The 22,675-nt window shown below is 37.6% G+C and overlaps 1 protein-coding gene and 1 non-coding gene across 2 annotated transcripts; both read right to left on the minus strand.

Annotated features, from left to right (window-relative positions):
* Positions 1–3,990: 3,990 nt before the first annotated feature.
* LOC147538002 (large ribosomal subunit protein eL30-like) lies at positions 3,991–7,732 on the minus strand. The gene is made up of 6 exons (XM_086643769.1): positions 7,685–7,732; positions 7,558–7,613; positions 7,341–7,446; positions 7,153–7,254; positions 4,357–4,425; positions 3,991–4,264 (listed from the first exon to the last, which is right to left on the minus strand). The coding sequence occupies exons 2-6, from the start codon at positions 7,576–7,578 to the stop codon at positions 4,221–4,223; spliced, it is 342 nt and encodes a 113-aa protein (XP_086499895.1). The 5' UTR covers positions 7,579–7,613; positions 7,685–7,732; the 3' UTR covers positions 3,991–4,220.
* On the minus strand, positions 4,846–4,990 carry LOC147538003 (small nucleolar RNA snoR137). Its single transcript, XR_015226859.1, has one exon. It is a non-coding gene; the product is annotated as a small nucleolar RNA snoR137 (small nucleolar RNA).
* Positions 7,733–22,675: the final 14,943 nt, after the last annotated feature.

The raw sequence follows: 22,675 nt of genomic DNA on the forward strand, positions 1-22,675 counted from the left end.
AGTCACAACTGTGGTTCAGGCAAATCACACTACATGTACACTCTAGGGGCTGCTAAGAATAATTTAAAGTTGTCGATTCTCTCTTATTTGAGTACAAGAATGATTTTATTATTGAAGTCGAAAAACAAGGTTACGATCACTGTAACTTAACTAATCCATTGGCTGCTTTTGATGATGGTAAAATGGTTATAAAACTCGATCTATGGCAGTTCCTCCACAACATTACATAATATATCTTTTTCCTACACCATCACAACTTTCAAATGGAGGATTTAAAGAATAGAAGACCGATTAGTGCAAAGAAAGGGGATTGGAAACCATCTTGATTCGTTTTTTATTAGTATTGTAATTATTTAATTTGTCGACCTTTAGGGTCTTTTCATTCACGATCTTCAGGATCTTTTGTCGGCCTTTAGGGTCTTTGCTTTTAGTCAGTGGCGAGTCAATTTTTGTCCCTTCATGAGGCACTTCACATTCGAAAGTTCTATGAACTTATCTTATGTAACTCTTATGAAGTTGAGGAGAGAAATAACAATATCTACCATGTAAATTCGTGATGTTGATCACTTACGAATGAATGTACAGTTCTACTAAAAAAAACAATTATTTGTTAATGGTCCTAGATTATTTCATGTTTTAATTTAATAGAGTTGTTCCCTTATTAAATTAAAATCAATTAAGTCAAAATGGTTGACTTACACCGAACCCGAAAATAGTTGTCCATATAAAATATTTGGTTGTCCATATATTGGCAACCAAAATGTCTAAAGGAAAGAGAATTTATTCTCGCCTCGACTCCATAAATTCTTCTTCTTATTTTTGTCTATCTCGGATAATCCGAAAGAAGGATTACTGATAAGTCAGAATCCGATTATTGTCTATCTCTCTATAACTTAGAGAAAGGAAGTTCCTACTTCAACCCAGACTTTGTCTTAATTAAGACAAGATAGAGATAAAGTTAACTCGACTCATTATCAGAGGACATTAAGGCCTCCAAAGCAAAAAAAAAATTACTAGTGCATTTGAAATGAATCATGAAACTTAAGTGAGGAAAAGATACCAATGTTGAAGAACATGAGGAACGATGGATTACGACGTCATAATAAGAAACTTCGCAAGGAATGATAATATGAAAGAATGATAATCAGTATTTGACAAGAATGCTTTTATATCATAGTAGAATGAAATTTTGAGTTAGGAATAACCTCTTCATTCACCTCTATTTATGTTATGCAAAGATCACAAAACATAGAAATTAGTAAAACTTACACAAGAAAAAGAATTATTATCAACACTTGGTTCCCCAAGTGGTTTGTAGTGTTGATATAAACTCCAAAATGATGGAAGTCCCGGGTTGGACTCTCAAAAGAAACGGAGTCCATTGTTATCGAATTGAGGTTATTAAAGATATAAGTAATAATAAGTCTATTGGACTTTTGGCCCTTTTAATTATTAGTTAACTAAAATGTCGAGTTCTCAAAAAAAAATTTACTAAAGAAGAGTTTCCTCATCTACACTACTTCTAAAATACAAGGCTCCCTCGTGAGAAATCTCCTTAAGTTGTTAGTGTTAGGAGAATGGACTGCGCTATGATGACTTGGTTCACGGGTGGGTAGGACTGAGAGGGGCAAACCTAGGTGAAAAGCTTGATGTCGTATATCATTAATTAATAAGAAATATATAAAAAATAAAGGTCAGCGCTTTGGGGAAAGCTAAATAGTTTCCGGTGTGTGAAGACTTGGTCAACTTAGTTTGACAAATTTATTTGATAAGATGTTATAGGAAATTTTCCGCCCGGCGACCTAGTCGGAGAAGACAGAGAGAATGGTGGGGAGAGAGAGAGGTGAGGTGCAGGGTTTTTTATTTTGAACCATATTCCCCATAAAATATGTTTCCCCGGAAAATTTTCAAAATCTTGCATATTCCTTTTAAAATTTCATACCCCGGAAACTATTTAGCTTTCCCCAAAGCGCTAGCCAAAATAAAATACAATAATATAAAATTATTAATTTTTACAAACACATAAGGATCAGAATTTGAAAATTTTGAACCATATGTAGTGATTGTGGTTTGGTATTGATCATGGTAGTATATATTAAGAATTATATTTCTCCCATTTCAAGCGTTATCCAACTCTCTCTCTCTCTTTTTTTCAATACGAATTTGGAAACCTTCATCTCTCTCTCTCTCTAACTTCCTTCCTCTCCGTTTTCTTTTTTCCGGTCATCGTTGAGATTGAACCCTCGCCGGTTCTGGCGAGGGTTCTCCTCTCCCTCTTTCTTCTATGTTTTATTCTCTTCTTGAGAAAATCTACTTCCACTGAGAAGGGTCTGTTGCAGTTATCTCTATTTCTCCCATTTCAACAAACCCTAGAGAGAGAGACTAGGGTTGAATCCGGTCGACTTATTCTCTCAATCCACCGGTTTCATCTCTAAATCCCAAACCATTTATCGCAAATTAACTTTTAGTGAGAGAGAGACTGGATTGAACTCCAAAGATTTGGATCTTGGTTCATATCATACAACCGATTTTGCTATTCAAACAATCGATCATGGTTTATCTCACACAACCGATTTTTCTATTCAAAGAATCGATCACGGTTCATCTCATACAACCAATTTTTCTCTTCAAACAATCGATCATGGTTCATCTCATACAACCGATTTTGCTTTTCACCAATCGATCATGATTAGGTGTTAAAAGGAAGGGGGTGGTGGTGGTGGTGGTGGTGTGGCGACAGCGGCGGTTTTCCGGCGATGCGGCGGTTATACGGTAACGGCGACGGTTATCCGACAACAAGGCTATTTTCTCTGGTGATGACGGCGGTTTTCCGGCGACAATGGCAGTTTTCCAGCGAAAACAAATGGGGTGGAAATTTAGTATTTTCTTAATTTGTATTCTCAATTATTTTTGCTGTACTTTGTCGACCTTTAGGGTCTTTTCATTCACGACCTTTAGGGTCTTTTCATTCTCGACCTTTAGGGTCTTTTTATCGAGTCGGTGTCTAGTCCAATTTCTTTCTCTTCATGATGTACTTTGCATTTAAAGGTATGTAACTCTCATGAAGTTTTCAGAGGAAAGAAATAAGAATTATCTTCCATGTAAATTGTGATTTCTATCACTTATGAAATGAAATGTTTCGCTTGGATAAAAAAAAAAAAAGAATTATATTATGTTGGTAATGAGGTGGCGGTAGTGTTTAATGGTAGTGGATGTGTTGTGGGGGTTGTAACGGTGATTAGTGATGGTGGTGGAGTTGTAGTAGTGATGGTGGTGGTAAAATGGAGGGGTGTTGGTAGGGGTAAGTTGCAATGACGACGGTGAAATGGTGTTGGGAGAGGTCGTATAGTGTGGTGGTGGAGTGGTTGATTGGTGGCGATGGCACTAAAACCAACGGGTTATTGACAGAACATTACCGATGGACCAGTATTGTAGTGAAGTTGTAGAATAGTAATTTTGGTGGTGGGGTTACGACGAAAGAAGAGTGGTGGTAATGGAGTTACTCTGGAGGTCGAGGAGTTGTAGGGGATGTGGTGAATTGCCAGTGATGGTTGTGGAGTGTGCTGGTGATGGTTGTGGAGCGGTGGCGAAGGTGTACAGGGGTTGTAAAATGTTTTTGGTGGTTGGAAAATAGTTGTGGTAATGGAGTTGCGACGAATGTGGTAGTTGCGAGAGAAGTGGTGAAATGTTGGTGATGGTGGTGGGAAGTGTGGCAGAGTGATTGTGGTGGCTGAGTTGTTGTGATGGAGGTGGTGAAATAGTTGTGATGGCGGTGAATGTTTACTAATGATGACAAAATATGAAGTTTTTTTTTTTTTTTTTTTTGTTGAAATGACAAAATATGAAGTTAAGGGTCTTTTGACGTTACTGACTTTTTAAAAAGCAATTATAAACAAGCCACAATTTTTTGAACCAAAAGCGTATTAAACCAAACTGGGCCTTCAAAATGTGGAGAGTTCAGTAAAAGGATAAAACGGAACCAAGACCTGAAAAAATTCAAAATTTTCAAGGATCTTTTGTATATCTAAACTTTTGTAAGCTAGTACATTCAACAAATATAGAACCAACAAAATGCAGACATGGCAAAAACTAGGTTGGAAATAAGAAAGCATCAATCCTATTCCAAAAATCCCAACCAGGATGTATTTGGGTTCTATAGACTAAACTGTCCAAGAGACCGAAAAATCAATCCTATTCGGGAAACAAAAGCACTTCAAAGCTTACTGGTCACCACCAGGTAGAGTCTTGATGATATCAGAGTCACCTGCAAATAAAGATCTAGGAAGTATCAGAATTTGCCCCAATCGGAGATTTCAATACCAATTGCAATTACAGAAGATAACAGAGTTGTCTTACCAGGATCAACAATGCTTAGGCATGAAACACGATAGTATCTACCACATGCCGTTCCCAAGTCAACATTGTCTGGAATCAAACAAATAATTACAAATGTTAATCAACTTCTGAATGATGAACAAGATACAACTAGATAGTCCTATTTCTCTATATAAATAGAAATTTAAGCTAATCACGGTGCCAAGTTTAATGCTTAGTATAATCTACTAGTTTGAAACTGAGAATCATCACGTTCCCAAGTTAATTAGCCTTGCACTGCCCATAACATGTTACTTGAAGGTAGCATCAATCTATGATTTCATTCGTATTAAGCGCAATAGATCTTATGATTTACTTAATCTGGATGTTGTTATGATCGGTACCTAATCTCTAATAGATTGTATTATCCTTAATCCAATATGGTAAAAACAACACCGCAAAAGGAAGTCTAGAAACCATAGAAATGAAAAAAAAAAAAAAGGGGGGGGGGGGAGGGGGGGGGGGGGGGGGGGATACACCAGGAGATAGGTAGCATGGTGCAATTAAAATGAGCACATCATGCTGTTTAATACTTGCTGTGATAAAATGTTATTCTATGCTTCTGAAACATGAATATCCCTCACTGGTGTAAGGGAGTTCACCAGTAAATAGCAACAATAACAACTAAATAGATGACCAAACCAAGATAGATAAATAAGAAAATAGTTAATGCTCACTAAATCTATAACTTCCACTAATAGGTTTTGTTCACCGTATCAAAGTATACAGTCATATCACAGAGACATAAAACTCAAACAACAACCAAAGAACTTGACCTATTGGTTATTTCTAAAATAATTTTTCTTATCATGAAGGACTACTTTCAATCACTAGCTATTACATGTTTGTCAATCAACCGAACTAAAACAGTCATTCAAAGTGAAAGTCAGGTAAATCACAATATTGTAACAGCTATTAGATATGAATGAAACCACAACTACACATACTAAACTCGAAAAACGAAGAAATATAAGTTTCAAGTTGTACCATGAATCCCACAGAGGAAGTACAGAAAATCTGCATACATGTGTTAATTCATGCAAATCGCTATTCTCCCTCCCATACTGACTGATTCCAAACATGACTAGGACAATAATTGAAACCAAGAATTATATGTAGGAGGTGTTGAGTACTGAAGGAAAACATCAAGAGTGTACATCTTCTTGCTGACTAAGTTTTTCAATTGTTTGGCCAAACGAATGGAAGTTCGAATGGAAGTTCAAAGAGCATAGCACTCTCTCTCTCTACACACAAACACACACACTGACACACACACACCCACACACACATATATCGTGTTAGTTCACACACACACACATATATATTGTGTTAGTTTAGAGCAGTGATGTTAAAATCGGACGATTTGCGATGCAAATCGTAAGATTTAAATCGAATCGGTTAGATTTCGATTTGAATCGGTCTTCAAAATCGCATATATGTAAGGGATCGTGCAATTTTTTGGCAGAATCCCTAACTGAATCGCGAAACGTGGGATTTATTGTGAATCCCACGATCCAAATAACGAACAAAATTTGAAGGGTTTTTTAATCCAGATTCGAAATTCAAGCCCTGACTAAAGAAATAAGAGGGGATTTGAAGAAATCAGACAAAGAAATCAAGAAAATGAAGAGAAAAAATTACTTCACCTTCCTTCAATCAGTAAATACCATTAAACCAGATGTGTTTTTTTTTCATATTTTTCATTCTTCTCTCTTTAAAAACCCTAACTTCGCATCTGATTTTAGATTTCTTGGTATTTTTACTCCATCTCATGGTTTTTGGTCTCTTTCTCTCTCTAGAACTACACAGTGATAATACGATACATACGACCTCTTTCTCTCTCTAGAATAACCCATTCTCCTTGCCTCTCTCAAGTCTGTTTTTTGGTCTCTTTACTCTTCTTTTTCTTTCTTGATATTAGATTAGATTAATGGTAGTATAATAATAACTTGATGATTATTATATTACTATATTATAATAATAATAATAATAAGAAGAAGGTATATATAAGTTACTGTTTTATGTTTATTATATTATATTAGTATTTATGTTATACTAATACAGTAAATAATAAGGATAATGAGCTAATGATTCTTATATTAGTATTTATTATATAAGTATTCTTTGTGTTAGTAAATATTTATGTTATTATAGTTATGATATATATATATATATGTATTTATAAATCTTACGAATTTCGATTCACAGATACGATACGATTTTGTAAAATGAAAAACGATTTACGATACGATTTACGATTTGACAACATTGGTTTAGAGTAGATTATTGTAATAGTTTTACATAGTATTTGATTACAATGTTCAACAAATAACTTGCTAAATTTACAACTAAGAAAGCTTCGATAAAATTAGCGTAAAAGATTGAACATACAATATGGGCATAACGGGCATTTAGTCTATCATAAGGCATGGTTAAATTTAAGCTAGCATCAATCTCTATCCTTTTCTACTCTAGTTGATAGTTATTTTTCGACTTCAGCATAGTTAGGTACAATAGTAATTTTGTAAAAGCTACAACAACACTAGAAGGAATAAATATCAGAAGTGACAATGAAAGAAAGAACGAATGTAATGCTAAAGGATCACAAAATGTAGATGTTAAGTTTGTGGTCATCCAACTCAAAACCAATTGAGAATGAGTGAAGAGGACCTAGACATTATAATCTTGGTTGCTATATAGACGTTCTCCCATGTGGGACAATTCTCAAAACAAATTGGCTTTGAGTAGAATCAATGTTATACAGATCAGAACACTTACTTCCATTGAAATGGTGAACCCCAACCTTAGCAAGCATTGCATAATATTCAATCTCAGATTTCCTCAAGGGAGGGCAATTGTTTGAAATGATTATCAACTTCGCTGCAAATATAAACTAAAAATCAACAACACGAATCCTTCAAAAGCATAAATGCATAAGACCGAAAAACCTAGAACTAAGAGATTACTTTTGGAGCTTCTGAGAGTCCGAAGGACGGTTTTGTATCCCAAGGTGTATTTCCCACTCTTCATCACAAGAGCGAGTCTGTTGTTGATGCTCTCATGAGTCTTCTTCTGCAAAATCAACCAACAAAAGTACGGACGTTCGATGAAGACCCCAACCCTAAGATAAAGTGTAACCAGAAATGTAACTGAAATCTGAAATAACCAAGATCTAAAACCTACCGTTTTCTTCAAAGCCACCATTTTCCTCAACTTCTAGAGAGATAAAGAGGTACAACCTGTTGAAACTTAACCTTAGGAAGAGAAAATGGAAACAAGTTAAGAAGTTTGTCAAATCGAGACAACTTACAGTTTAATTAGGGCTTAGAAGATGAACGGTGGAAAAAGCGAAAAGAACAAGATTTTAGGGTTTTATAGGTAGCAAAATGGTCAACTATCAGTCCAGGTCAACTATCAGTCCAGGTAGCAAAATGGTCACGCGTGCGAAGCACGTGCCACGAGAACCTGTTAGGGTTTCACAAAGAAGGTATTATGTATGCCGCGTTTGGTTTCTCATATTCCTTGTAGTCATTATGATGACAGAATACGGTTAAACGGGCTACGATGTGTTGCGGCGTGCCAACACGCAGCACGCGACTCGTCAATCGGTAATAGCCTATCTCGGATTTAGGTGTTCCATACACATTAATTTCGACCCAATAGACAGAGACGCGCACTGATGATTTAAAAAATGGTCATCGCTTGACTACGGTTAATAAGTCAATAGACGACCAAAAACCCAATGGACAACTCGTATCAAGTTAACAAGGAAGTTGAATCCGAAATAAGTGTGTTACGCAAGCTCAGAATTAGGGGGTCGGTACGATCGTCTTAGGCGCCTAAGTCGTTCTCTGGCTCAAACACAACCCGGTCTGCCTGGGATTTAGGAGAAGATAAGGGATCCGCGTAAGTAGGGTCGATACATCAATCTCGAAATAATGGGAGGAGGGGTAAAGAGTATGTCTAATGCCTTACCGACTCAATCTGAAAACCTATCAAAGATCCCAATCGGTGAGGATCTAAGTATTTATCAAACTTGGACTTCAAGAGTCCCGCAAGGAGGAAACTTCTCTTAAAGAATCTACAAGATCGGAAACACAATCGATCAAGTATCCTTCACTAATGGTTTTATCCTAAAATGCAAGTGCTATACTATAACAACATCTATGTTTCAAAGCCACCAAGCGTTGATTCCTAGTTTAGTACAGTTCGCCTCGACTTTGGCCTCCCATACATACACTTCAAGTATGAAATCACTGAAGAATGGATCGTATGCATGAGTGTGATCTTTAACATGGAGTCAACACATAAAAAAGGTGAGGACAATATTTTGGAACGAATGATCTCCTAAAAGGAATTAGACACTAAACAGAGTGGGGAAGCTCACTCGCCCTTCTCATACATTCTACCCTATAAGGATGTCTTCTAAAGGTTAGCGGATACAAAAGTGGACGATGATGGTGGATTTCCGAGAATGTCAACCTCTTCATGATTGAATCTCTCAAGCACTTCTACATTTGTTTCTTGCTTCGAATACTTATTCATGAAAACAAACACAACACATATATACAATCACATTACAAATGCAAAACAAAAGTAGCATGCTCAAACATACTCATAAACAACTTTTTTTCTTTTTTTTTTTCTTTTATGTCACTTTTTCCCTTTTCTTTTTTTTTTCATTCCTTTTTTTTCTTTTTCATAACACACATATAATCACCCACAACAAAACAAAACACACACAACACTATATTCTTGCGATCAACCTTCCTTTTACGTACTTATTTTTGACATTCTTCATTCTTTCTTCTCATGTCTTCATTCTCGGGATATAAGATGATAGATGGTGATGGAGTATCCGTCTTCTTCTAGTTGGCATTCTTATCGGGTTTCATGGACACAAGGGCAAGGTTAATTCGCTATCCTAATGTCAATCATAATGGCTAAGAAAATTGAGCACACGATATCAATTGAGCTATTTTGTAAAGTTACGAGGTTGAGTATCTCTTCATTCTACTCGGAGTTAGCGCGGAAGAATACACTCGAAGGACAATTTAGGCTTTGAGCTCTCACATGGGTTAAGTCTCCACTAATGACTACTCTAGGTTTCTTAGAGATGTTTCTTCTTCACTAAGATGTCACTTATATGGTACAACACAAACATTAAAAGATTCAACTTTCATGTAAAGGTCATTAGCAATCACAAAAACTCATCAAACTCGACACATATGCATCAACATTCTTAAAACTATCACTACAATCACATGCAAATCCACTCAAAATGTTCAAAATTTTCAAATTTTGGCTAATTTGAACTCTTCTGTCTTTGAAACCCATGGTCATGCATTGGGCATGGCCATATCTCGCATCTCCAAACTTAATACTAACATTGTCCTCAATGTTCAAAGCATACCACACACCAAAGCATACCACACACTCAAAATGTTCAAAATTTTCAAATTTTGGCTAATTTGAACTCTTCTGTCTTTGAAACCCATGGTCATGCATTGGGCATGGCCATATCTCGCATCTCCAAACTTAAGACTAACATTGTCCTCAATGTTCAAAGCATACCACACACCAAATGATTAAGAGGCACATCAATTTAAAGAGAATGGTGGAGAGATATTACCATGACCGGGGAAGATAAAGGATGATACTACCACGACTCATGTATAAAGAGGTTCCAAGTTGATGTCAAGCTCACCGCTATCCCCAAACTTGGAACAAACCACTACAAAAATATAGCCAATAGGGACGGTTCAAAACAAGGTTCACTTTCATTACTCAATTGCTACTAGATTTATTTACAAAAACATCTCCATGATCTTTCTTTTTCTCTCTCTCTCTCTCTCTTTATCTCTCTCTCTCTCTACTAAGTTAAAACAACATAACTATTCGTATCATTCTAACTTCGGATCTCAAATTTAGTTAACATAAAAGAACCCCTCCTCGTCTCTTTGATAGTGTTGGGGAAGCTGTGGTAGTGTCCAAACATCAAACAAGTACAACGACTATGATAACTCGTAAAATTTTCTGAACAAGGTATGTCTCTTGGATGGATCTTTCAGTTTATTACTTTTTAGTTGTCCTTGCCCAGGATACTTGCCATTTCCAGTTATGTAAGCAACATTAAAGAAAAGTTTATATAGGTAAAAGTAGAAGAAAAGTAGGAAAAACCATCTAGATATGTGAATAAAAGAAACAACCCTAATAATGATAAGGTAGTGTTGGTTTTTCATAGATTCAAAATTGATGTCTTTAAATCTGAAATGACACGGTTTCGGATTTGTCTTTTTTCATTTTTAGGATTTTCGAGTCGTGGATTTGACTAAAAAATCAGACATGTAATAATAAGTCCAAATTAAGAGATTGTTGTCTAAAGAACCTGAAAAAGACTATTGTGCTACACCAAGACAAACTTAGACTGAGATAAACAAAATATAGGATGATGACAAAAAACACTACACCTGTATTCCATGTAAACCATCCACTTGCACCAGACATAACACTAATCGATCCAGAAGTGCGGCGAGCTTTCTGAAGTGTAATATCATCTATATCATCTTCTAATTGCTCTAGACCAACCATTCCGTCTCTTGCATTCAACACCAGCAACACCAAATCATCTCCCCTTGTTTAGCCGAAAACTATAATATTAGCAGGAACTAAACTAAAAAAAAATGAGAGAGAGAGAGAGACCACCTTTGTTGAGGAGCTGTAATTGCTCATCACGACTATTGTAGTTTAGATAAACTCCTGAATCAGAAAGGGGCAAACTCTATCTGTTAATATTAGAAGTTGATAAATATACATGAGCTATAACTTATAATTGAACTTCAGTTACTTTTCATGTTTATCCTATAGATATCCACATAGTAGAAGATGAAGAGAAAAAACTGTAACTTAAAGCTATAACCTTGGTCAATAAGAAACTACTGTCTTTTTGTAGAGTAATAGATTTCCTGTCTTAGATATTCTCAATATGAATGAACACCACAGATACTTTACTAGTTAGACTATTACAAATACTTTACTAGTTACTAATAAGACGTAGAAAGAGCAATTTAAGGATATATTGACATGATCCTAAGCATATTTCGGGAGAAAATACGTAAGATATATACCTATAATTAAATGCCTAAATGTATTGATAATGACTTGTAACACAACGTCAACAAAGAATAATCTAATAGTTGGTTCTAAATGAGAAATCCGGAATCTATTTACCACATAGATAAAACAATGAAACAGAACCACCATAAACCGATAATACCATATTCTAATGTTCAATTCAAATACCCAAGAATTGAATATTAGGGTTTTATTTCATTCTTATGTTCTTACTGCATAGTAGTAAAATAACACAAAACAAGTTGATATCACCAAAGCATAAACTTTGGATTTCTCAATTTAATGAATAAGAAGATGAAGAAGAACACAAACCTGGATGTGAAGACTCGCACCAGAAACCCTCGAAGTTTTCTCGATCAACCATTCACAAAACCCTAGAAGAAATCCAAAAGAAACCCTAAGCCTGCCGCAAGAAAAAAGAATTTCACTAATCAGAAACCCTGGACCGATTAACCCTAACGAGAAGAAGATGAATCGTGCTGAAGAGGAGATGAGAAAATGGTGGAGAGAACAAAATCATGTGAAGAGGAAAAAGAAAGAAAAGGGGGAAAATAGAGAACGAAAAAATAGGGAGGGAACAAAATCGAGCGTCTTTTTTGGGTCGAAAATTTCCCCAATTTTTTTTTTGTCTGAAGTGATGTAGGAAAACTGTTCCTATGACTTATTGGTCTCAATTGTTATTCTATCACGGACAAATAGCATAAAATTGTCCTATTACTGTTATATAAGGGACAGATGTAAGAACGTTTGTCCCTATTGGGCATTTTTTTGTAGTGAACCACGCCTTAGAAGTAAGACATATATGAAATGCTCCTAAAATATCAAGAAGTATAATGAGAATGAAGCACATAAACGACACGACCATATACAAATCTACGACTAAGGCGGGTATACACGATTGCATTGAGCTGCGTAATTAGCCTTTGATTATCTTGTTTTCACATAAGAACACGAGTTATGTCTCGTGGAGGGTTTCTAGAGATGCTACCCACAAACATCAAGGCCCATCTTAATCGGCCTAGGGATCATAAAGCAAAAGACGAAAGATTTAAGGGTCAACCCAAAGAATGCTATATACAAATTCTAATAGTCTCACAAAAATATCAAAGCAAAGAAGTGCACGTCAGTTGAAAAATGAAAAGAGGTCATCCCCAAACTTAGTGGATGCACGGTCCACTAAGTAAGCAAAAATGGTAGGAGCGACGATTATGAAGTCATCAAAAGGGTCGACATATAAGTGAAGTGTGAAGAGGCCAGTCGAAGGCAAAAAGTCATCCTCAAGCTTAGTGGATAGAACATCCACTAAGTCCCTAAACATGCTAGGGAAGGCTGTAATGTCCCAAAAGGAATCAACAACTGAGTCTGAGATCATGTGGAAGGTTGAACTAGACTCTAAGGGTAAGGCGATAGGCTCGGGGACAAGTCAAGGTCCGTGGTTTCCTTAGCTAAATGGTCCGACAAACTATCCATTATCTCTCTAACTACTATGTTATTGAGGTCCTTAAAGGCACTTGAATCCTCATAGTCAGTTATAACGCCTTCCATTCTAAGTAACTCATCCAAATAATCACAAGTGTTAAAAGTTGGAAAGTCCAACATCATGTGATCCCAAACTTGCTCATGGAGCTATCATCCTGAACATAAAAATCTAGTGTAGTTTGATCATGGTGAGATGACAATGGTCGAGGGAGTGAGTAATAACGGTCATCGGTTAGTTCATCCTCAAAGGGTCTATCCAAAGCTTCTTCGACATTTAACTTAAGACTAGGGTTAGGTGTATTACCCTCACCATCATTCCTAGTCTCCTCTTGAGTTTGGGGTGGGAAAAACCCTTCCTCGTCGATGATAGGCTCCGACTCAATTCTATCAACAGTTTTAAGTATCCGTTTCGTGATCTTTGTTATATCTCGATAGAATCTAGTCTAGTACTCCAAAAATGCTTGGAGACTATCTTCAGAAGTCTCCTCGTAATGAGGCGCGTGAGTATAACTAGATGAAGACTCTCGTGGAACACGGATCATGGGACAATATCCAGTCAAATGGTTTAAGCTTGCATAAATAGCATAAACCGGGTTAATGGTCTCCATGATCCTTTCTTCACTACCTTCATGCAGATACATAGACTCGACTCTTTGAGTGGAATTATCGAGTCGGGAATTGTCATCATTAAGTGAACTGTCCATATATGTTTGTCGATAGTCACGAAGACTTCGAGGTGGTCAATCAGTCGTAATAGAACTACGGTCATCATCAAATGACAAATTCATACATGAAGGTGTGGTCATCCCAAATGCTTGTCGATAGTCTCGAAGACTCCTACGGGGTTGGTTAACCTCATGCCCATAATCCCTAAGACCATAACCATCATTAGTTTGACCATCTCTGTACCTCTATGGGTATTCACCCAGATCATCCGAGGTTAGTCAGGTTCAACTTGCCTATTCCTATCACTAGTCAGACGGTTCATGTATAAGTTTGAGTAGTCCTGAAGATTTCTAGGTGGTCGACTAGTGTTGAGAATACTTAAAATAAGGTCACCATCATCATATGACCAACAGTTATAGTAACTGGCCATGATCTCACAATATTCAAGGATGCTAACACACGATTACAAAATGAGAACTAAAACTAATAGAACTAAACAATCACACACAAGTAAAAAGGAAGAGATAAAATGCGGTACTATCAATGTTCCTCTCGTTTCGTTCGTGTTTCTTCGTTGCTTCTTGATTCCTACCTTTTCCTTCGCCCTTATGTCTATTTTGGCTCTTTTCTTCTAATGGTACCTAAAAGAAAATGAAACTAAGAAAATACAGATAAAATAAAAACGCCTAAGAAGCAAATAACACTAAACTAATGAACAAAAACAAGCAAACGATATTCAGACTACTAAACCTATCCCTGGCAACACCGCCAAAAACTTGATGCACCCGAAAAATGCGAAACAAGTGGAGGTATCAAGTAGTAACCCGACAAAGTCGGGGTCGATCTAAGGATAGGAGGGTGACTCAGATATCAAATGGTGTAATACCGGTCTAGGTGGCACTAGCTAACTTAGACTAAGACGGAAAGGTACAAAGATAAATAGGGTTTTTTTATATCGTATAGGCAACAAAAGAAGATAACAAGTAAAACTATACTAAATTATCAAAGTAAGATGGCGAGAGAGATTCAAGAGAAGAGTTGAAGGAACAAGAGTCGGGAAACAAACAGGCGAGAAAGGTGTCGAAGTCTGGAAATTCGTAATGATAAACCTACGACTATGTGTGTTCCGATCTAATGTGTCGAAATATGATTGAAGTTCGACTCCTAAAATTGATGTCTCTAAACACTACGTATATCCGGAGATCATACTTAGTAAAACAAACGTCATAGCCGATTAAACCCGAGTCATCGAGGGTGTTGTCTAGTCGCCTAATGATGGGCCTAAAAGGTTACCCTAAAAGGTCTCCACCCGCAACTATACGGGCGTCAAGTAATAACCCGGTAAGACCGGGATCGATCCACGAAGATAGGAAGGTAATACGAATATCGAGAAAATCTAACCCACCGGTTTAAGTGTCAGTCACTAACTCAGACTAAAAACGAAAAGATAATAATTGGGGTTTTGATTGGTTTATAATAAATATAAATAAATAAATAAAACGATCTAATATAAAAGTGAGAGATTCGGGAAGAGTCGAGCAAGAATCGAGTGAGAGGGATACTTCGATCCACAAAATCGATAGTGACTAGTACTAATGATCTATAAGCATGAAAAGTTAGTTAACTTCACCCCATTTACTTGGATTGGTCAACGAACTCGTGATTTAACTCAGATTCTGTCCATGAACGGTCTAAAAACCCAAAAGATTTTATCATTAAAAGCAATAAAACTATTTTGTCACATCAAAACATGTTTCACGAGTATCCGACCACAAAAGCTAGCTAGACATGGCGATACAAATAATAAAAGTAAGAAGATAAAGTAAGACAAAATTAAGATTGAAATCCCCCTTTTCGATGATGGCTCGAGGCTAGGATAGTTGGAAAATATGAATATGTATGTGCTGCTAATCTCCCCATAGCAATTTCCTGATTTCCCCTTAACAGAGCAGATTAGGTGTCCCCTCAGTGAAAACTAGGGTTCCCCTTAGTAACAGTACCTTCTTCTTCCTCCAAACTAAAAATCCACCATGAAAGCTCACCAAAGCTTTCTCTCTTTAAGAGTTCTAACTCAAAAACTCAATCAAACACAAGGAGCATCAAAGCAATGGAATGGACAGTAAAAACCCTAAACTTTCCGGCCAAAATAATGGTCGGAATCACCACAAAAACTGTCCGATCAGATCTGCTTTTTCCGGCCAAAGTCCGGCTTAGTTTGCTGGTCTCAAGCTGTTTCTACTCGAGCTCCTTTAATCCCGAGCTTTCAAAATCCCGAGCTGCAGAAGGAGACCCGAGCTACTTCAATGGAGGTTTCAAGCAAAACCGAGTTGCTGTCCGAGCTGCTTCTACTCGAGCTCCTTCAAATACCCGAACTGTTCTTGTCCCTGTGCTGATGAAGAAACCGAGCCGCTTCCTTTGATGGTTGATGAAGAAACCGAGCAGCTCCCGTTCCTGTTCCGAGCTGTAGCTGTGTTAATGGTGCTCTCTGGTTCTCCGAGTTGCTGTTGTTCCGAGCTCCTTCAAGAACAGCCGACTTGCTCTCTCTTGTCGCCGTGAAGCTGCTGGTGTCTGCTCTCTCTCCGGCCAGAACTTTGATCCCGAGCTGCTTGTTGATGAACTGATTTGGAGTCTGAACCCTAGAGCTCGCTGTTTTCCCGGCCGGCCAAGCTATGGCCGGCGGCTTCTCTTCTCTCTCTCTCCCTAAACTCTTCTAAACCCTAGCTCCAATTGAAAAGATGATGATTTTTCTTTTAAACCCTAGAAGAATAGAGAAGCTAACCCAATCAGATTTCTTTTCCTTTATCTAAAGACACACAACTTTTCTTAATGGCCCAAAGACTTTGGTCCAACTTCTTAGACTGGTCCAATCTAGGGGTGCTCATAAAACTTCTATTTGTCTCTTCTCTTTTTGAGCTTTTGGGCTTTGGGACTTCTGGGCTTTGCTTCTTATAACAAACCAAGGGGTGCCTTTAACTTTGCCTCTACTTCCTCTAATTTCCAGAAAAGACAAAAACACCCTTCGACTTCTTTCTTCCATAACTTTCCCGTTCGAACTCCGATTCAACTTCCGTTTTCGCCGTTGGGCTCACCATAGACTCCACTTGCCATCTAACCTCTAAATTTCACAAAATGACCAAAACACCCCTGGTTCCCTCTCCTTCCGATCTCTTTCACATGAGACGAAAATGTGATGAGTTGCTTCGTTTTATTCTGAATGTAATGCCAAACTCCAAATAAGCTTCCTAACAAGAAAAAATACATAAATTATTAGAAATAAAACCCGAAACGAACTAACTCATCCAAGTTAAGTGATCTCAATGTGGTATTTTAACGCCACATTACCTAACTATGTGAAGTGCATGACACGACACATGAAATTATGACTTAGGCTACGATCGATATCGAATACTTTGGTTCATCTATTATCTATATGAGGTGCATGACAAAACACATGAAAATATGATTGAAACGATAAGCGAATTAAAAGAATCTCGATTCATAATCAAAACAATAAACCATATCAAACATAATCAAAAATCAATCACATAATCGACACACTAAAGTGAGCTAAACATGGTGAATGAATAATAAATGACAAGAAGATGATGATAGAAACCCTCTTTTTTGATGTGGTGTGATCCTAAGATCGTCGGAAAAAAATGAGTATCTAGGTGCAGTCGATCTCCCCTTAGCAAAAATCTGGGTTCCCTATATCAATAATCATCATCTTCTCCATTTAGAACCCAACCTCCATGAAACCCTAACTCAAGCTTCCTCTCTCTATAAATTTTGAACCAAAATCAAATCAAACACAAGGGGATGGAAAACCCTTGAACATTCGACCAAAGTTGATGGAGCTCGGCCTAGGCAAAGTCTGGCCAAAGTGAGCCTTCCCTTGCGCCCCTCCCAACCAAGGCTATGTCGTCCCTGATGATGCATAAAAATGTCTAGACGACTAACGTCTGAAGAGTCAAGATCAGACCTGAAGTCTAACGGGTTAACCCGACTTAAGGCAACAGGACCGCTGAATCCTTGACGATCCGCTACACTCTCCTAACTAAGTGGTCGTTTAGAGGAAACCAACCCTGTTACGCCCTCGGCATGGCCAGATCAGCCCTAGGGCCTCTAGAGGACTGAGGGGGGTCCGGTAGGTTCGGTCGATGCCTTACGCCAAAACTGGCAGGCAGAAGCGCACTGACTTACTGACTCAATCTCGAAATATCTTTATAGATCTTAGTCGGTTACAGATCTGGAAGTGTTTAAGCAAGTTTGGACTACACGCGTCTAAGGGAGGAAACTTCTCCCAGAAGATCTATCACATCGGCAGGATAATCATGAAAGATCCTTGAACTTAGGAATTTTCACATATCCCGAATCCGAGATAAACACAGAGGGAAACTTTCCCCCAAACGGAAAATACCGCCGCCTCTTAAGCCTATAAAAGGCCCCCCACATCGTCTTTCAAAGGACATCAGGGAATCACCCGACATCTCCCATCACCCGAAATCTTGGATCTAGAGGAGGCTTCCCCAATCTAAGAAAACATCTTAGAACATCGTCTTCTACTTAGAATCCCTAGAAGAATTACTCAGAATTCCAATAACTTGCCTCCCAAAAGGATCAATCAATATTCATTCTTTTATTACAAAGAACACCTGACTGTCTTGAGCGTCGAGCGATTTTCGAACCCTTTGTAGGTTGCCCCCCTTTTGGGAATCGACGAACAGGAGCTTGGAGATAGCTAGAATCAGAGCTAAAAGATAGGAGACCTGGGCTGAAACAAGGAACCAGAAGCGAGGAGCAAGAAGCAAGGAGCAGGAACAAGGAACAAGGAGCAGGAGCAAGAACAACGCATCAGAGAACCAGAGCTGGAAGTAGGACTGCTCAGGGGAATCTCACCTCTCATAACAGAATATACCATCATAACGGAGGCTGTCATACATCAAGTCCCTTTTTCATGCTGATATAACGGAAGGCCATTTTTTTGGCAACAACATTTGGCGCTAGGAGGGAGCCTCTCCAGCAAAATCATCGATGCGGTAAAACCTGAATCCCTTTCGTTCACTTTCGATACTAACGGTTTCCCTCAGCCCTTCAGGCAAGCATGTCCTCGGAAGAACACACTCCCCGCGGATCCCAGCACTGGATCCCCAATGCAGTCGAGCTGATGGCCGAACTCGAGCAACTCAAGGCAGACGGAACGCGAAGAGAAGAGGAGGTAAAATGATTGCAGGAGAGGCCGAAGCTGTCAGGAAAGGACTGCGCAGGAGGAAAGGAAGGAGGCAATCAAAATGCAGGCCCGAAGGCTCTTCTCACCCGGCGGCGTGTTTTCTTCCGGAGCAATGGAACTACGGCCTGGTGATCAGATGCGTGTGGAGACCATATTGGACGAAGCCGGAGTACTGGACCAAAACAAGCCTTATATCCCTAAGCGAGCAGGGGTCGGCGAAGGATGCAAAGACGATCCGACTGTTTGTGAAGGGCTTATACATGAAATAGCGGAGCTGACTCGAGAGAGAGAGAGAGAGAGAGAAGGAAAAACTAACAGGGAAGGCAGTAATCCATCAACCTCCCCTCAGCCGAGAGATACTCGAGTCAGAGAAGGCCAAGAACTTTAAGTGTCCGGCTCTTGACCACTACTACGGCTTAGAAGACCCAAGCGCGTTCATCAATAACTACACCTCAGTGATGAACCTCTACACAACCAACAAGAACGTGTGGTGTGTTGTGTTCGCCACCATACTCAAAGGACCAGCACAGGCTTGGTACCAAGCACTGGCACCCGGTTCGATAAGATCCTTCGAGGAGTTCGCTTAAGCTTTCTGCGATGCTTTCCGAGGCAGCACCATCATCAATAGAAAGACAGACGAATTGTTCAATGTGGCCCAGAGGAAAGGCGAGACCCTCGCAAACTACTGGCAGAGGTTCCGCAACCTCATGGTACAAATTCCCGATCTGGAACCAAAGGTCACGTTTGCAGCCCTGAAGAGGTGTCTTATACAAGATGACATCATACGCGATATCTCGAGTCGATAACCGGACACACTGCCCGAACTGATAGAGAGAGTCGAGCAGTTCATAAGGAGGGAAGAAAACTACCGAAGAATGAAGAAGGTGGGCAACATTCCGTACGAAGGAGAGTTACCCAAGAAAAATGAGCGTGAAGAGGTGAGGATTCCCAGAGAACGGGACAGCAGCAGGAGACCAAGACCTAACTTCACCACGTATACGCCCTTGACAAAGGGGACAAAGGAAATCTTAGAGATCCTCGCCTCGAAGGGGAAAGTACAATTACCTAAACCCAATGACGACAAGGAAGAGTATAACTAATTCTGTCTGAACGATGTAGACTAAATTACGATTCAGACACTTCTTATTTTGTGTGTATGCATGATCATGAATTTTCTGCCTAGAGTATAACTAATTCTGTTTGTTTATGAGTTATTTTGATGAACTAACACTATTACTTTGATTTGAAGTTTAAACAACTGAAACACAGTTGCTATTAGCCTGGTTTTTAGAATTATTATTCAGAGTTTGTTCTCTAAAATAATGTAAAATGACCCTTGACGATAGACATGTCTTCATAGTAGTTATGTATTAAGTTTCATATGATTGCCTGTATACATATCTAGTGTTCTTGTGTGTGTGTGGCCGTAGTGAGTCACAATTTAATATTTTGGTGAATGTTGAGTAGTAGGTTGAATTAGTATTTTGGACTGGTTAATATACAACATTAGTTTTGGATGGTTTTGCATATAAAATTACTTTTTCATTGTACGAATGGTTTTCCATTATATGGGTTTTCTCTGTGCGAGTGCATAGAAAAAACATTATTTATGAAATTAGTACTCTTGAGAATTACGCATGAAATCAGTCTTTTTGTGTGAATTATATTCGTTTATTTGGATTTGTATTTTGGTTGTTTGTACTAATGTCTACCAATGTAGCACATGGTGTTTGTGTGCGTTGTATGTGTTTCAATAGTATTTTTGCGTACATAGTACAATTACCATGTGTTGAGGTAGCATTTTTGTGCCTTTTGTGTTTTTGTTATCACTATTAGATGAGTGGTTAATAGAAAATTAGTATCTGAGTGTGTTCAATATTGTGTTTTTAGTAATTTAGGATGCTGTTATTTTTATATTTGCATGCTTCTCAAGATTTTGGTGTATTCTATAATTTACAGTTAGTATTTTGGTGTACCATTTGTTTAGAATTTGGTGTACTGCCAAATTTTATATTCGTATGCTTCGTAGTGTTCTGTTTTCAATATATTGTATTTTAGAATTTAGAATTAGTCTTTCTTCTGAATGAGCATTTTTGTACCTTTTAATTGGTGTGAATCCAGCAATGAATCCATGGATTTATAGATGTTGGGTAAAAGATCATTGCCCTTTTGTTAAACCTCTGTTGTTTTGTGGACGCGCATCAGCACATGAACTATCGTAGGACTGTAAGCTAGAACTGATAATACAACGAAGTTTGTAACAGACAAACGTTTATCAGATTGGTAGTGAATATTCCTTGTGTATTTTGACTTAGTATTACGATGTTCCTTTGGATGAATTGTTAGTACAAAATTTGTGGGAATTTAAATTTGTGCATGTTAGTATTTTAGTGTTGCGAAATTTATTTTTGTTTGCTTTTTACAATTTGGTGTAATTTGTATTTTAGAGATTAAGGAGTCTGTTTTACTCTTACATTGGGTGCTGACATTTTATACTTGTTTGTTCCTTAATATATACTGTTTGTTTAGTCTACGTATAAAACTAAGTTTCTTATTCTTGTTGCTATGTTTTTGTATTGGCTACAATGTAATCATTTTACTAATCAAGTAACTCGATAGACTCCTATAATTAATTTAGTGTTTTTATGTAATCATTTTATTGATTAACTAACTTGATAGATTCCTTCAATTAATTTAGTGGTGTTTCATCGTGTGAGTATATATGGAAACCATAACATTATGTATTAAATTAATATTTTTGTGTATTTGTATTTTATAGTTAGTATTTTCTCTGAATTATATTTGTTTATTTGGATGGTTATTATTTGCATGTTTAAACAATCTAGACTAAATTAGTATTAATGAGCCACCTCTTATTATTTGTTTATGCATACATTCTTCTTAGAATATAGCTAATTGTGTTTGTTTGAGTACGTTTATATGATAGTGACGAACTAACACTATACCATGACTTGAAGCATAACGAGTGAAACAAAGTTGTTATTAGTCTGCTTTTAAGATTTTCTATGTTTGCGTGAATTGCAGTTGAAGAAAAGATTGTGTGTTTATTTGTATATTTGGTACGGCTGCCATGGTCTGTACTTCTAGAATGTATTAGCATTAGTGGTAATATTTTCGTATTTGATTGCCTGAATATTGACCAGAACTAGTGTCTGATGTTTGTTTTTTCTCTGAGTCAGGTTTGAAATCTGACCCTACATAGGAATTGACTCACAATGCCTAACTCGTCTGAATCACTGACGTTGGGCTTATTTCTGATTCATTTGAGTCAAACATCAGTTAAGTCTGAACCTGGAGTATGTTGCCAAAACAGCATGAACACCGGAACTTCTATAGTATAACTTAGTAGTTGTGTGTAATGTTTTATATGATTGCATGTATACATATATAGTGTTTTTGTGAGTGATGGTAGTGAGTCACAAATTAGTATTTTGGTGACTATTGAGTAGTAGGTTGAACTAATATTTTGGACTGGTTAGTATACAACATGAATTTTTGGGATGGTTTTGCATATAAAATTGTTTTTTTGTATTATGAAGGGGGTTTCATTGTGTTACTGCAGAGGGAAACCACAATATATGTAATTGTACACTTGAGAATTATGCGTTAAATTAGTATTTCGGTATTTCTACATATAATAATTAGTCTCATGTGAATTATATTCGTTTATTTTGGATGTGTATTTTTGGCTGTTTGTAATATAAACAACCAATGTAGTATTTTGGTGTTTGTGTGAGTAGTATGTGTCGAAATAGTATTTTTGGTGTTTGT

Source organism: Eschscholzia californica, unplaced genomic scaffold (genome assembly GCF_041429995.1).
Source record: "Eschscholzia californica isolate CP2 unplaced genomic scaffold, dmEscCali1.0.p SCAF_5, whole genome shotgun sequence".
NCBI lineage: Eukaryota > Viridiplantae > Streptophyta > Magnoliopsida > Ranunculales > Papaveraceae > Eschscholzia > Eschscholzia californica.